The sequence below is a fragment of the Berghia stephanieae genome, chromosome 1, assembly GCF_034508935.2.
Source record: "Berghia stephanieae isolate SIO BIC M18660-M18661 chromosome 1, UCSD_Bste_1.3, whole genome shotgun sequence".
Taxonomy (NCBI): domain Eukaryota; kingdom Metazoa; phylum Mollusca; class Gastropoda; order Nudibranchia; family Aeolidiidae; genus Berghia; species Berghia stephanieae.
Window position 1 is genome coordinate 98,311,397 of NC_088360.1, and position 17,500 is coordinate 98,328,896.

The 17,500-nt window shown below is 35.6% G+C and overlaps 1 protein-coding gene across 1 annotated transcript in view; it reads right to left on the minus strand.

Annotated features, from left to right (window-relative positions):
- The window catches only part of LOC144960382 (uncharacterized), a 125,554-nt gene that overhangs the window by 97,407 nt on the left and 10,647 nt on the right, over positions 1 to 17,500 (minus strand). The window contains exons 7-12 of the mRNA XM_078893494.1: positions 12,605 to 12,701; positions 8,847 to 8,913; positions 7,403 to 7,558; positions 5,734 to 5,787; positions 2,987 to 3,055; positions 403 to 570 (exon numbers count right to left, since the gene is read on the minus strand). Of these exons, the coding sequence (XP_078749620.1) occupies positions 403 to 570; positions 2,987 to 3,055; positions 5,734 to 5,787; positions 7,403 to 7,558; positions 8,847 to 8,913; positions 12,605 to 12,701 (611 nt within the window). The remainder of the gene's footprint in view (positions 1 to 402; positions 571 to 2,986; positions 3,056 to 5,733; positions 5,788 to 7,402; positions 7,559 to 8,846; positions 8,914 to 12,604; positions 12,702 to 17,500) is intronic.

The window sequence follows — 17,500 nt, forward strand, 5'->3', positions numbered from 1 at the left end:
TTGGATCGGAAGGTCCTGTGTTCGAGCCTCGCTTAGCGCATAGTTGAGTCCTTGAGGAAGGCTCTTTATTGGTACTCTCTCACCGCACTCAGGTAAAATGAGTACCTGGCCATTAACAGCATTGTCTCTGTCCGAAAAAATTGTAATATCGCCTAAAAGGCGTCATGTCCCGTCCTAAATGTTTAATGTTGCTGTTGACCAGGGACCCCTTGTAAGGCGCTTGGAGCACGTTTAGTGGATATTGTGCTATATAAAAGCTCAATTTCTTTCTTCTTTTTGTTTTTTTTTAAAATTTTCATACCATTTCTTCACATTGTTTCTATTTGCCTACTGTCGACCTTATATATGTTGATGAAACACCACAGAGGATAAAATAAGTAAGTAAAAGAAAAGAATACTTACAAGACCCACTTGGTTCCGGCATCATATTGTATTCTGACATGAGATGAGAGAGATCCTCCTCGGAGAAGGCACTGTCAGTATCACTGTCACGGCCATCTGTACCATCATTACCCTGGTCACGTGACATCTCCACCTGTTCCAGCTTCTCTTTTAAACCTGTATTGAATTCTGAACAAAAACAACATGAAGCGTTCATCTTATTGCCAACTGGTATGAGAAGCAAGATAGGTTTGGTTTGTGTTGTGTGTGGTGTGTTGTGTTGTGTGTGTGTGTGTGTGTGTGTGTGTGTGTGCTTGTGTGTGTAAATGAATAAGTAATTTGTAATTTAAGCCCTTAGAGTCTGGTGTCTCGGAGTTATAGCGCTATATAAGTTTTCAGCATTATTATTATTATTATCATTATTATTATTATTATTATTATTATTATTATTATTATTATTATTATTATTATTATTATTATTATTATTATTATTATTATTATTATTTAACTAACCTTAAAGTGTTGCTCAATTTATTTTTTAAAATTTTTGTGGCTAGGGTAGGTCACCCCAAATCAGTAAGCTATTTCCATACCTCAAATTCTGACAGCTCTACCTGTGGATTGGTTCACAATTGAATGCTTCACTGTTTGAGCAACTCAATTATTTGACGTCTTTTGATTGGTTTGATGTAAATACATACATGTGGGGAATTATTGGTTAACCTAGTTAAATTACCGAAAATAAATTAGCGTTCCTGTTTGCACCAAATGTGTTAACTCATGCCCCAAACCCCTACATGGCTTGCCCAAAACCTGTACAGCATTACATTTATAGTCATACAACCTAACATATTTTCAAAAATAAGTTTATATTACAATGATGTAGCTTGCCCAAACATACAACCTAATATATGTTCAAAAAATAGATTACATGACAATGATGTGGTAGAATTCCAGCTTCAATGTATGTAAAAAGACGAATGGTGTGGCTATTTCAGGTTTCCCCTTTATCAAACGACAGACAGATTAATATGACACAAAATAAAAATAATAATAATAATATATTAATAAAATAATTAATAATAATAATAATAATAATAATAAAATAATAATAATAATAATAAAATAATAATAATAATATAATAATATAATAATAATAATAATAATAATAAAATAATAATAATAATAATAATAATAATAATAATAATATAATAAAATAAATAATAATAATAATAATAAATAATAATAATAATAATAATAATAATAATAATAATAATAATAATAATAAATAATAATAATATAATAATAATAATAATAATAATAATAATAATAATAATAAATAATAATAATATATAATAATAATAATATATAATAATAATAATAAATAATAATAATAATAATAATAATAATAATAATAATAATAATAATAAGTTATTTATATAGGGCTCAACGTCCACATAAGTGCTCAGCAGCGTTTTACAATATCAATTGTCATTCAAACATTCCTTCTTTGACAATTTTGAGAATACAAATGAAGAAACAAACACATAACATACATGCACACAAAGACATAGATACATTTACACTCATAAAGGAACATACACATAAATACTTACACCAATATTATTCTAACTCTATAGAATAATAATAATAATAAGTATATTTCTTTAGTGCCTTTCGTCAAAACCTTGAAGCGCTTTATAATTTTTTTTTAAAAGGACATTGTTTACCCAGGTAACAATTATATTGCAAGTCCAATCCATCAATAGCAAAACATGAAGAGCATAAAACGGGCATAAAAAACATCATCAATACAAAAGTCACATATCTACAATACATTTAAAATTCAATTAAGTAAATGTTTTCTGAAAATCTATATTTTCGGGGGGGGGGGGGGGGGGGTTTGAAAATGTCTATTGATATCGAAAATCTCACAGATTGGGAAAGATCATTCCTAACCGTGAAACTGGAATAAACTCCAGCTCCATGGGCCAAATGGCTCTGAAGGACTTTTTAAAAAACCCTAATCATCTCAAAACTGTGCTATGTCAATATGGAACGGATGCCAGAAAACAGGAGAGACCTGCCAAATTGAAAACTTCAAATTTAGTCAGTTTTATGTCAATCTTTAGTAATTTGACAAGAAAATGCGTAATTTCTGAAATCGTGTACGAACAACCACCATATTATTAATATTATTATTATTATTATTATTATTATTATTATTATTATTATTATTATTATTATTATTATTATTATTATTATTATTATCATTATTATTATTATTATTATTATCATTATCACTATTATTATTTTTATTTAAGTATTACTAAGAATCAAAAATTCGTAATTTTCCATAAAATTTCGTATTTGGCCATGAAATTTGTCTAAAATTCGTAAAATTACGAAAAATTCGTAAGATTCGGCAGGTATGACATGATGAATGAAACATTATGAAAGTCGTTGAGAATTGTTGTGCAAAAGGAAAACCTGAAATGTCCACATTATCATTCTTCTCGGTTCATCACATTGACTTCCATTTCAATTCACTAATATTATCTATTTATAAGGAAAAATTTTGATTTCTATTCTAAACCGTACTTACGTATTCTGCCCTTTGTCTTTTTATCACCCAAGTCTGTGTCTGACTTCTCTTTGCTAACGGACAGTTCACCTGGTAGATAGAACATTGTTGAAATGATCATGATAAAACTGATTAATCATTAATTCCACTGACAAACTTCATTTTTAAAAAACAAACAAAATAAAACACTTATGCAGTAATAACAATGGGGATCGCGATAGCTCAGTTGGTAGAGCAATAACTTCACATTCAAAAGGATCAGTTCCAGTGACAGGTGCAATCAAGGTTATTATTATTATTATTATTATTATTATTATTAGTAGTAGTAGTAGTAGTAGTAGTAGTAGTAGTAGTAGTAGTAGTAGTAGTAGTAGTAGTAGTAGTAGTAGTAGTAGTAGTAGTAGTATTCTTACTATTCTTTTCTTCTTCTTCTTCTTTCTTCTCTTCTTCTTCTTCTTTCTTCTTCTTCTTCTTCTTCTTCTTCTTCTTCTTCTTCTTCTTCTTCTTTATTATTATTTTATTATTATTATGTATTATTATTATTATTATTATTATTATTATTATTATTATTATTACTATTATTATTATTATATTATTATTATTATTATTATTATTATTATTATTATTATTATTATTATTATTATTATTATTATCATTATTATTATTATTATTATTATTATATTATTATTATTATTATTATTATTATTATTATTATTATTATTATTATTATTATTATTATATTATTATTATTATTATTATTATATTATATTATTATTATTATTATTATTATTATTATTATTATTATTATTATTATATTATTATTATCTTTCACCCCCTGTGCAGCAATTGGGCAGCTGGGTTTGTTACATCAGACAAAAAATAAACAAGCGTCCGAGTTAGAGCAGAGTAAGCAAGTGTTAATTTACTGTTTGTTGAACAGTATATTAATCTGAATAAACGCCAATTCAATAGGACATATTGTGGATATGCAGGGCTACATGGAAAACAATGATCAGATTTCAAACATCATTGAAGAAGAATCTGAGCACTCACTTTTGCCAACCACATAACCGAAAACCCCAGTGAGAGATACGCAACAAACAATTCGAACTGCTTCAAAATCCCATAGACAAGAACACAAAACTACAGAAATTCTTTCTTCATTAGAACTATCTCGGAGTGGAATGGGCTGGATGAACTGGTCATCATGGCACCACACCTAAACGATTTCAAGGCCCGACTGACATGGGCCCGCGCCCAATGAGGACGCCGCTGAAATACAACCAGACCATTGGTTTCTTCAGCGCCAACCATACAGATACAGATTGAACAGAAATGAGTAATACAGCCTCAAAAAAAGAACAAATATGAAACAAGAAACTTTTCAGGCTTAAAACTCTTCTTCAGTCAATTAAAATAATATTACTTTTTCTGACAGAGACAGCGAATGGTGGGAGAATGTAAATAAAGAGCCTTTTTCAAAGTTTCAACTATGCCCTGCTCACAGCGGGACTCACACCCTGAACCTTGCAGTCCACTTGTGAAAAGTAGCAAATGGTAGGGGCTGCCTGAAGCCTGTGATCGTGAAAATACTAACAAAAGAGTGAAAATGGAGGGGCTTCGTATGGGAACAATATAGACAATGGACGTTTCGGGTACAAACCCTTCGTCAGCACAACAATACACAAAATAATGTGGAAAACAAATAAAATTAAATGCAAAATAACTTGTATCATCTCGTACTCAATGTTCCACTTGTGAGTATCATACCACTATACCACATAGAAGCACATCATACTGTGCCCATTGTCATTACGTAGCGTATTGATCCTGGTAGTGAATCCTTGAAAATACGCTATCAACTATGCATAATTATAATTCCAGGTGTTAGGTGGAGCATGACTTCATAATCCAATAGATCATCAAATATTGCCGAGTCTTTGGTTTGTTTATCTTCCTCTTTTTGTGGAAACCTCCAATATTGTCGAGGATCACTCCGCAGTTTGTAGGGTAGTACATTGTAAACTTGTTAAAACTGCACATAATACTAATAAAAAGTACATAGATTTAAAAAGTCACGATGTGAACTCTAGCAATCACGTGAAGGCGTGTTGGCAACTGTTTTCAGCCACTTCAGCTGGGAGGCTATTCCACAGTCTGATAAAACCGGATGCCCATTGATTTATTTTTTAAAAACTAAAAATGAGAAAAACATTACATCCCACCTGATATGAACTTGAGGCCGCTGTTGCAGCAATTCTAAAAATATTAATTTTGTTAAGAAAATGGACCTTCAGTGTCCGTCCCCTTGGAGACAGGAAAAGCTGCTGAGATGTGAACTGAGGTGTAAAAGAAAATGGGAAAAATCTGAAAAAAACTCCAGACATTTGGCAGTCCTGAAATATCAAATAGTGTCCAATCCCTATACTAAATTCAGCTTTTTATCTCATTTAACCTCACCGATGAAATGGAAAAGGAATGAATGGGTAACACTGTACAAAGCACAGGCTAAAAATTGGGAGAATAGCTGGAAGCATAAAAAGTGGGGGCTGGCTGAGACTAGCTTGAGTACATGTGGATGCCCAGAGCAGACGATGGAGCACATCCGATCCTTACAACATGCCAGGATGGGCCCAGCTGCACTGACCATGACCTAAGAGTCTGCTCCCCAGATGCTGATGAGTGGGTTCGGTGTTGGAGCAACAAGCTATGATGATGATGATGATGACCAATGGAACAAGCCTCAGTTATGAATTATTATTCTTTACCTGCAAATGGGCGGATTATTCCTGTCCAAACTCTGTCATACTTTAAAAGCTGATCTGTTAAGTAAAAAAAATAATAAATAGAAGAATAAACAATTTCTTTATTTTTAAAGTCAAAACCGATGTGAACTTATTGTAGGTCTGATAACCCACATTGTTATGAGATCACTGTTGTCTGTTATCAGACCTGCAAATAATTGCATGTAGGTCAAAATCAAACGTCTTGTTTCAGAGTTCAAAAGTCTGATTTCCTGGAAAGGCTAGGATTAGCCATAGTTCATATAGTTATAACATGCAGGTATAAACTGTATCGCTGTGCCATACTTCCCTACAGATATAACATTCTATCTTTAAAAAAAAAAAAAATTGAGCTTTATATAGCGCAATATCCACTAAATATGCTCAAAGCGCTTTACAAGGGGTCCCTGGTCAACAGTAACATTTAACATGTAGGACGGGACATGATGCCTGTTAGGCAATATTACAATTTTTCAGACAACGACAACGCTGTTAACGGCCAGGTACTCATTTTACACCTAAGTACGGTGAGAGAATGTGAGTAAAGAGTCTTTTCCAAGGACTCAACTATGCGCCAAGTGCGAGGCTTGAACCCAGGACCTTCCGATCTTTAAGCTCATTAAGACACAATTTAGCACACGTTTCATTTTGCTGGCTGTAAATTCGATTTTTTTAACATCTAAATCATTCCAACATAATACCATTTTGAGATGACAGGTCACATATTGGCTTCTCTATAGCAGATCAATCAAGACCTTGACGTGGTTGGGGAGCTTGTGTGCCTCAAGGATCTGGAGAGCTATGCCAGCGGGAGACTTATCTCCTTGCAGGAATACCCATGCCAATAGGTCAAAGGTTAGAGGGCAAACTAAGTTTGAAGGGAACAAGGGATTAGACATCCACCGAGTCAGAAACCCTAAGCACATACTTATGTATGTGCTTTGGCCCACAACGTGGGTTAGGTTCATAGGGACTGACCCCCAAGCAAATCAATGCCAAATGATAACATCCAAATTTCGCAACCTAGGCTTTTCTTCAGGTGTCTGGAGCTCATCAACAGGGGACTGAAATTGATCCAAGAGAAAAAAAATTCTGAATAAAAACCACGGTTGGACAGGAATCGTAAGCTTTGGCTGGCAACTTGATCAGGAGAAGGAAACTCTGAAATAAAACCGGCACTGCCTTGTGGACAAGTCTTGGGATAACTAAAGGCTAAGGAAGCACATCCTAACAGAAAAGCAGGCCAAAGTCAGAGATGACGTGCTGAAAGGAGCAAATAGCCCAAAGAGGCGTAAGTGTTGAACCCGAAAACTGCAACGACATGCATCTACCCCCCCCCCCCCTATCTTCCTCCTTCAATCAAGTAGAAGAAAAAAAAGAGCATATTGGCTTTAACTCACTCAATCCTAGAAATCTTTGCTACTTCTTAAAATTGGAAATAAAATGTATTAGAAATGAGCATGTGCATAGATAGTTTTATTCAACTATCATAAACATGCACAAACTAAAAACATTAACTTTGATACTATGCCCATAATTTGTCTCAGGAAAATGTAATAAATAGGCAAGGGATAAGAGTAGCGCGGGTTAACAACGGATATAGTCGGTGTTAGGGTTGAGTGAGTTAAGGGTCTTGAGACCCTTTACCGCATACCAGATGGGTGGTCCAGATCATCCATCGCCCACTCAATGTTCATGGAAGCGGCCAATTTGTTCAGTTCGAAATGAGCCAACATCCAGTCCACTTTCATCCCTTTGGCTTTAGTCTCAGCTATTAGTTCTGGCAGATTGGTCATTCCCGCTTCCTCTCCTAAAAATAAATGACAAAATTTATCACAAATCTATCTATTTTTAAAACCTTGGACTTTTATGTAACACAAACTTACACTGAATATATATTGCTCAAACTGATTCACAAGGGGTCCCAACAAAACGTAACACATGAAATGTAAGACGAATTATCATGCTTGAGATGAGATGTTACATTATTCTTTTTTCACACAGAAATAATGCTGCTGTCAGCCAAGTACTAAGGAAAAGGTGAAATTGTGCGTCTAAGTGGTCTTGTGGTATAACACTTGCTTTCGGATCGGAAGGTCCTGGGTTCAAGCCTCATGCGGCGAATAGTTGAATCTTTGGAAAAGGCTTTTTACTCACATTCTCTCACTGTACTCAGGTGTAAAATGAGTACCTGTCCATTAACAGCGTTGTCTCTGTCAAAAAAAATTGTAATATTGCCTAACAGGCTGTTAAATGTTGTTGTTGGTCAGGAACCCCTTGAAAAGCGCTTTGAGCATGTTTATTGGATATTGCGCTATATAAAATCTCAATTTATAAAGCTCATTTAAAAAAAAAAAGATTCAGACTGAAATATTACAAAATGTTTCCATCCAAACTGGGACAAGTACTTTACTAGTGAGTTATGTATGACACTTGCCTTCAGACCATAAGGTCCAGGCTTAAGTCCCGTTCTGAGCTGTGAATAGTAGATACACTCCATTCCAGATAATCGCAACACCTTGGTATCAGCAAAAATGGTGCCATTAACCGAAGTTGCAATTTACCGAAGTTGAGTTTCCTGTCCATTATAGCAACATTTTAGACTTTGCTCAGCCCCCTCGCCTCTTATTTAATAGTCACAGATGACATCACAAACCCATACTGCAAAGCCCAGCCTTCTTTTGTCTCCTATAGAGTTGTGGCACACTACTGCAGCATTAAGTCCCGCTCATTCTCGATTCTTAAACCTGTCATGATCTCACCAATTAATAAATCTAATCATAATATTTTGTTTGATTTTCCTTGAATTTGATACTTTTTAAGGTCGATAATATTGTTGTGATATAACCGAAGTTTGTTTAAATTAACCAGTGACTTTTATATATAATCAATTCTGTTTCTTGAGAAAAGTTGTGATTTACCGAGTTGCAAATATCCGGAGTGGACTGCACCTTAGTAAAGCTTCTTTATACCATACTCGGGTTAAGTGCTGTTGTTGGATAGCCAACCCTTTATACAATGTTATGAGCATATTTAGTGGATTCTGTGCTACAAAAAATCCTCAAGTTTCAAGTTATTGGAATCTCTCAGCTTCTTACCAATCTCAAGACATTTCAATATCCACAGATCATCCGTAGCACACAGGTAGCGCCAGCGTCTACACACCTGGTTTGAAGGAAAAAGAGATGGAAAAATAGGGGGGGGGGGGGTATGATAAAATATATCAATGATAATAATAATGACGGTAATACTAATTATTATTATAATTATAATTATTACTATTATTATTATTATTATCATTGTTATATTATTATTATTATTATTATTATTATTATTATTATTATTATTATTATTATTATTATCATTATTATTATTATTATTATTATTATTATTATTATTATTATTATTATATTATTATTATTATCATTATTATTATTATTATATTATTATTATTATTATTATTATTATTATTATTATTATATTATATTATTATTATTATTATTATTATTATTATTTTTGAGTCACCTGGTCCTCCAGGTTGGGGTTGGCAAAGGGTTAACACCCCTTTCCGTTAAACTCTAACCGTTACAGAAACACAGACAGACAAACCAAATCCTTTTTTAGCTTGGGCGACCGAAGAGTTTCTGGAATTACAGAATTTATGAAGGACAACAGACAAAGCCGAAAGGACTCTGCTGACCCGATGACGTCTTCGCCAAACAAGCAGCTTCGAATTGCGTCGTGGAACGTTCGCACCATGTATGAAGCAGGAAAAAGCTCTCAAGTTGTGACTGAGATGAGAAGATACAGGCTGCATATACTTGGAGTAAGCGAAACCCACTGGATACAATCCGGACAGAAACACCTCAAGTCTGGGGAGAAGATTTTATATTCAGGGAGAGGGGACGGGATTCATACACAGGGAGTAGGAATAATTCTAAGCAAGTTTGCCCAGAAGTCACTGAGAGGATGGGAACAATGCGGAGAAAGGATCATCATGGCGTCCTTTACCCAACACGGAGTAGGAAGATCAGCATGAACATTGTACAGATCTATGCCCCAACAAATGATGCAACAGATGAGGACAAAGATACATTTTATGGTCTGCTACAACAAGTCATTGACAAGTTGCCAAGGAAAGACATCAACATATTGATGGGAGATGCTAATGCAAAAGTGGGACAGGATAACGTAGGCTATGAAGGTATCATGGGACGTCATGGCATGGGAGAAATGAATGATAATGGTGAGAGATTTGCAAATTTCTGTGCATTCAACAGTTTGGTGATTGGAGGATCAGTGTTCCCCCATAAGAGGATCCACAAAGCAACTTGGGTCTCACCAGATGGTATGACAGAGAATCAGATTGATCATGTTTGTATCTCTCGTAGATTCAGACGTTCATTGGAAGATGTGACAGTACGGAGAGGGGCAGATGTTGGATCAGACCACCACCTGCTATTGGCAAAGCTTAAGCTCCGACTCAGAAAACACGGGCCAGATCACATACAAGAAGAAAATTCGAGGTGAATGCACTTGATGGGGAAAAGAATGAGGAATTCAAACTACAATTGAGTAATAGATTCCAACCTCTTACTGAGCTCGAGGAGGACATAGATGTAGAGTCACATTGGGCAAAGATCAAGGAAGTCTACATAACAACTTGCCACGAGGTATTGGGGGTAAAGAAATCGGAACATAAAGAATGGATAAGTCCAACCACCTTGGACCTTATTGAAAAGAGGAGAACAAGGAAGGAACAAGTGAATGCAAGCCGAACAAGGGCTTCGAGACTGGATGCACAAGAGCAGTATCGAGCCATAGCTAAGGAAGTCAAAAGATCTGTGAAGAAAGACAAGGAAGCATTCATGAACAGACTTGCAGAGAAAGCAGAAGCAGCAGCGACTGGAGGACACATGAGGATCCTTTATCAAACTACCAAGACACTTGCTGGAAATTATGGGAAACCAGAGTACCAGTCAAAGACAAAGATGGGAAAACTATTTTTGGAAAAGAGGCTCAATCTGAACGATGGAGGGAACATTTCAACTGCCTTCTGAACAGACCACCACCAGACAACCAGCCAGAAATTTTGCCTGCAAGGAATGAGCTACCAATTAGCTGTGATCCACCATCGATAGCAGAGATTGTGGGTGCCATTAACAAGATGAAAAGGGGAAAGCTGCTGGACCAGACCAGATTCCACCGGAGGCTCTAAAAGTTGATGCGGAAAGAAATGCTGAGGCCCTGCACCCACTATTTGAGAGAATCTGGAATGACGGGATATTCCCAAAGGATTGGAAGGAAGGACATCTTATCAAGCTTCCAAAGAAAGGGACCTCAGTAATTGTAATAATTATCGAGGCATCACTCTTCTTTCTATCCCAGGAAAGGTTTTCAACCGTATTATTTTAGAGAGAATTAAGAATGCAACAGATGCTAAACTGCGGGACGAACAGGCAGGTTTTCGAAAAAACCGTTCAACCACCGACCAGATTGCCTCTCTGCGAGTCATAGTGGAACAGTCTATAGAATGGAACTCTCCTCTTATTGTCAACTTTCTGGATTACGAGAAGGCTTTCGACAGTATTGACAGAGCAACATTGTGGAAAATTCTGGCACATTATGGACTCCCTGAAAAGATAGTAAACCTCATTAAGGAAATGTATGAAGGATCAAGTTGCAGGGTTGTACATGAAGATCAGCTTACTGACAGCTTTGAAATTAAGACTGGTGTCAAGCAGGGATGCTTGCTCTCTCCATTCCTGTTCATCCTTGCCATTGATTGGCTAATGAAGGAAACCTCCAAAGGGAGAAGAAATGGGATTCAGTGGACCCCCTGGACACAGTTGGATGATCTGGATTTTGCAGATGATCTGGCTCTTTTGTCCCACACCCAGGACCAGATGCAAGCAAAAACCACAATTATAAACAGCCTCTCGGAATCAATTGGTCTAAGAATTCACCCTGCAAAGTCAAAGGTCTTGAGGATAGGTACTCGTCAAAGGGAGCAGATCAAAGTAAAAGATCAGGAACTCGAAGATATAGACACTTTCTGCTATCTCGGAAGTATAATTGACAAGGATGGAGGCACGGAAGCAGAGGTGAAAGCACGAATAGGAAAGGCACAGGCTGCATTCACATCTTTGAACAGAGTTTGGAGAACTAAAGATATCTCCCTTCAACTAAAGCTAAGACTTTTCAACTCAAACGTGAAGTCTGTCCTACTGTATGGATGTGAAACTTGGAACGCATCACAGGCATGTATAAGGAGGGTACAGATTTTCGTAAACAGGTGCATGCGTAAGCTACTCAGAATAAAATGGATGGATAGAATAAAAAATGAAGAAGTATGGAAAAGAACACAGCAGAAACCAGTGGGAGAGGATATAGGAAGAAGACGATGGAGGTGGATTGGACACACGCTTAGAAAGAATGACTCAACTATAACAAAGAAAGTATTGGACTGGAACCCTCAGGGCAGAAGATCAAGGGAAGGCCACGAGGAACATGGAGAAGAATTAAAGAAGCTGATATACAGAGAAGTGGTAAGACCTGGAATGAGATAAAAAAGTTGGCTCAGGATAGAGAAGGATGGAAACTGTTTGTCTGTGGCCTATACCCTGACCCAGGGTGAAAAAGGCAATGATGATTATTATTATTATTATATGGTTCACCCTGAGATAACAACGAATCGTTTGTTACATTTGTTGAACACAATACCCATATCTATTTCCTTATCAAAAATGAGGTTTGAAGTTTAGTTCACAATCACTGAAAGCTGGCTTTTACTTTTATAAACACACTTGTTTTTTCCATTAATTTTCACTGCAGTCACTAGCTATGTTCTTCTTACCTTGGCAGAGCGCAGGATATCATGCAATGGCAGGAAGGAGAGGATATAGAGCAATAACTGGTCTGGCAATCTGTTGATATCTCTGGCATCCTTTAGTCTGGATGGATAGCAAGAGAGGATAATAACCAACTTAAAACTATGCGGCTATGTGGTCAAGTGGTATGACACTCGCTTTCGGATCGGAAGGTCCGAGTTCGAGCCTCGCTCGGCGCATAGTTGAGTCCCTGGAAAAGGCTCTTTACTCACATTCTCTCACCGTACTCAGGTGTAAAATGAGTACCTGACCGTTAACAGCGTTGTGTCTGTCCGGACAAAAATTGTAATATCGCCTGACAGGTGTCATGTCTCGTTCTACATGTTACGTGTTGCTGTTGGTCAGGGGCCCCTAATAAAGTGCTTTGAGCACATTTAGCGCTATATAAAAGCTCAATTTTTTAAAAATAAAAGCTCAATTTTTTTAACAAAAATAAATGTAACAACTTTGATCAAAAACAAATTTCGTAACACAGAACATTGTGTACTAAAAATCATTCTTCAGCCAATGGGGAAAAATAATAAATAACTTAAGTTATCTGTTTTAATTTAGGTTGTAGCTAGGCTGAAGGAGGGTTTTGAGTCAGAATTGTTCCATGTTATGTATTTTGTTCTATTTTGATGATGTTATGTTAATACTTTTTACAGTTCAAGACTTCTAACAGCTTAGCATTCCACTATAACTTAACCTAAGTCCCACATTTCTTAATATATAACAATGTGAAATTGAATGTTAGCTTCAATTTAATATACAAAAATCAGATAAAATGAACGTTTCGGGTTTCCCCTTTAACAACAAAACAGGATGAATGAAAGAAACACTATAGACATTCGGGAAAACCCGATTTTACTTATAAGCAAAAGATTAAAAATAGTATAAGGCATCCCTAATATATCATTAGTAAAAAAAAAATACAAAGTAATTCAGGAAATATTCATCTCTATACACATCTGGTTTTCCTGAAAAAAAAAATAGAGTTTGACACAGACATATCTTTAATTCTGAAATTGAGCTTTTATATTGCGCAAGATCCACTAAACGTGCTCAAAGCGCTTTACAAGTGGTCCCTGGCCAACAGCAACACTTGTAGGATGAGACATGACACCTGTGAGGCGATATTACAATTTTTTTGGAAGGAGTCAACGCTGTTGATGGCCAGGTATTCATTTTACACCTGAATACGGTGAGAGAATGAGAGTAAAGAGCCTTTTCCACGGAGCCAACTATGCGCTGAGTGAGGCTCGAACCCAGGACCTTCCAATCTGAAAGCGAGTGTCATACCACAAGACCACATAGACGCACACATCTTTACTGTAATGATGATTCTTTAGGTCAAATATCTTTTAAGGTTCACCTTTTGGTGGTAATAAGGAATAATCTTGTTGAGGAATAACATGTTTGAGGTCAGTGGAGGGGAATAATAAAAGTATTCTTGGACTCTTGCATTTGAAATTCCGAACTCGGCCGGTCCCAAAGCAGCGCTCCCATGGTTGCAAAGCGGTATTTGAAACTCTTTCAAAACTCAAAACATAGGAGTTCAAGAATATTATATATAGTTCTTTATATCAAGAAAGTTGTGTTGCAAAATTTCAATTTCTTCGTTCCTTTTTCCAATGCTCTTAAATCATACAAGTCGCAAGTCCATGTAGATGATGATACTCGTGACGGTGAGCTTTCATTATGATCTTATCTATTTTTCTTATGTATCTTCTTCTTCTTTTTCTTTCTCTTCAAGCTGAAACTTCATCATGGAAGACTCAACTCATCAGCTCAGCATTCACAATTGTTTTACCAGGAGCTATCCAAGTTGATCCACAGTCTTATAGGTGAGGGCACAAACGAGTAAAGATGGCAGTCCACTCCAAAATGTGGCAACATAAATTTGCCAGGTTTCCTCTTGTTCGGTTGGAGACCTGACCTGGTTTTTCTGGCCTTTTAAAATACATTTAGTTTATTCTTCTCTCTCTTTTCTTTTTAATGGTTCCCAATTATGGGGTGTCAGATATGGCTTTCATTTGTTTCTAGGATTTTGTTAAACAAATTTATAGCTCTTTGTTGGATGGTGGATTCTATTTCCTTAATTTCGGAGGAGTGATATAATAGGGATCCCATACCATATCATTACACCAGAAACCAGCGTTCAAGAGAAGAAATAAATTCCATACACTTCTACTATTTTCTATCTATTACTAAACTCAACAATATCAATAAAACATGATAATCTCAAAACAATGTATTCAGTCTTCAGGAAAATCAATAAAATTTGATATTACGAAATGTTATATTAGTTTAACAGATAATTTATGAATCAATAAGAATGGAAATAAAATGTCAGAGGAAATAAATTTACAAGCATTTTTTTAAAACATATGACTCAGTGAATAAAACGGTATTATGTTGGGATGATTTAGATGGTTAAAAATAGACTTTATAGCCAGCAATAAGAAACATGATTTGTCTTATAGTGGACATATAACAATAAATTTCAAGGAAATAAAAAGTAAAATATCACATCTCTGATTAATACTAACGAAAGAGTGATAATGGAGAGGCTTCAGACGGGAACAATACAGACAATGGACGTTTTGGGTACAAACCCTTCATCAGCACAACAATAAACAAAATGAACGTGGAAAACAAATAAAATAAAATGCAGTATAACTTGTATCGTCTGTACTCAATGGTGGTTGGAGTGTGAAACCAAACAATTGGTTAATGTTGTACCCGAAACGTCCATTGTCTGTATTATTTCCATCCGAAGCCTCTCCATTATCACTCTTTCATTAGTATTTTAACAATCCCAGGCTTCAGACAGCCCCCACCGCTCTGTACTACCTCTGATTAATCAGTGCTGATGGTTTTTCTCGGATCCGCGGAAATCCGCGATTTTTGTGTCAGAGGAGGAACTTCCTCCTTTAAAAAAAGGCATTTTCCTCAATCAAATTTTCTGGCTTTGAGAGATTTAATGCGTAGTGGAATAAACTGGTGCAGTTTCCCCCACTATCCAGAAGATAGCTAGAGTAATTTATCATCTCAATGGCTCTAAAAGTGGGGGTTAGTGAAGTAAACATGTGACGTAAAGAAAACCATTCATAATTTTCCTCCTTTTTCCCTTTTTGTGACCATCAGCACTGATTAATGTAACCTAAAATTCACTTTTCGCTATCGGGTTCACTCCAACATAATATCGGATTGAGTCAATGGGAAACATATGAAACACCTATGAAAAAGAGGTAATCTGGAAAATGATAAAAAGATAGAATGAAAAATAGGATAAATAGTAAAAATTAAATGAATAATACATATTGTTATTTTATAGGTGGGGGGGAGGGGGATCCCGATGGCTCAGTTGGTAAATACCAGGAGCAGTCGATATTTTTTACTGAGACCGCCTTGTCCAACCACCCGTGATTGGGTAGCTGGGTCAGTTAGATCTGGTGGAGAGTACTTTGCAATGCGTCTTATCCAAAGAGTAGCAAGCAATTTCTATTGTCCGTGTCAAGCTATAGAAACCAGTACAAACTCCGGCTTCATGGGCCTAATGGCTCTGAAGGATATTTTATGTGGAGCATCATCTCGAAGCAGTAATATGATGAACGAAGTTCTTAAAATTAAATTTATAGACAAAAATAGGAAACTAGAGGTTGAATTTTCTATGTCATGGTGGGGAATACTTACAATTTCATATTGTGCGAAACACTCAAAATTCGTAATTCAAATCACTTTTTGAGGTCGATTCAATACGACATATTACTTTTTTTAGATGGCAAGTCACATATGATAAAAAAAAAGAATATAAGCTACAGATAAAGAAAGTTTGAACCCTGTTACTATATTTTTGTGAAATGAGAGAATTGTAAATTTCTCATCTTCAGTAACCTCAACATAATCGATTATCATAAGGAAGGTGTAGGGATTTTGTTTAGACAGTCAGAGAGAGAGAGAGAGAAAAAAACAAACCCAAAGCAACACAATAAATGTCTTGAAATATCTAGCGTTTCTACTTTAGTGTTCCTTTTGTCTGTTGTTTGCTTGTTTTGTTGTTGGGGGGGGGGAGTTGTTTGTTTTTGTCTTTTTAATTAATTTTTGGTGGGATCTGTATCATCAAGAACTAATTATGGGTTCATTAACTCACTCAATTCTAGAGATTTTACGACATATTTGAAATTGGAAAAAATGTATTAAAATGAGCATGTACATAGATGGTTTTATTCAACTATCATTAACAAAAAATTAAAAACATTAGCTTTGATACTACGCCTATAATTTGTCTCAGAAAAATGTAATAAATAGGTATGGGGTAAAAGTAACCCGGGTAAACTACGGATATAGTCAGTGTTAGGGTTGAGTGAGTTAAAACCCAATGCTTGCAGGTTTAATATTTTATTCCTATTGATTTGTCTTATTTTTGCTTGTTGGTTTACTCTTGATCCTTTTTCTTTCTTTTAATAATTTTTATTGTTTTGTTCGATTTCAATCCAATCCATTATATTGTTGCAGCTTCAGTGTTGAATGTAAACGCTATATTATGTAGATATGGATGATTTGACTTGTACATTTCTAGAGGCTTGATAATTCAGAGCTACTATCACTAGTGTATGAATAGGATTCAATAGTCGTAACGTCACTTCCTTCCTAATGACGCATGGTAACTTAGTAACACTGGCTCTAAACTATCAGAACAATGGCGGACGCCCGTATGAAATATTTCTCCGGCGAGCATAAAAGCGTATCCAGAGGGAAGAAATACATAAATTTGAATTTAACACATTCTGATCACAAGACATATGAAAAGTTCTAGCCAGCTTGAAGAATAAAAAATAATGATTTTCTTTGTTTAGAACCAAGATGGCCGACTACTG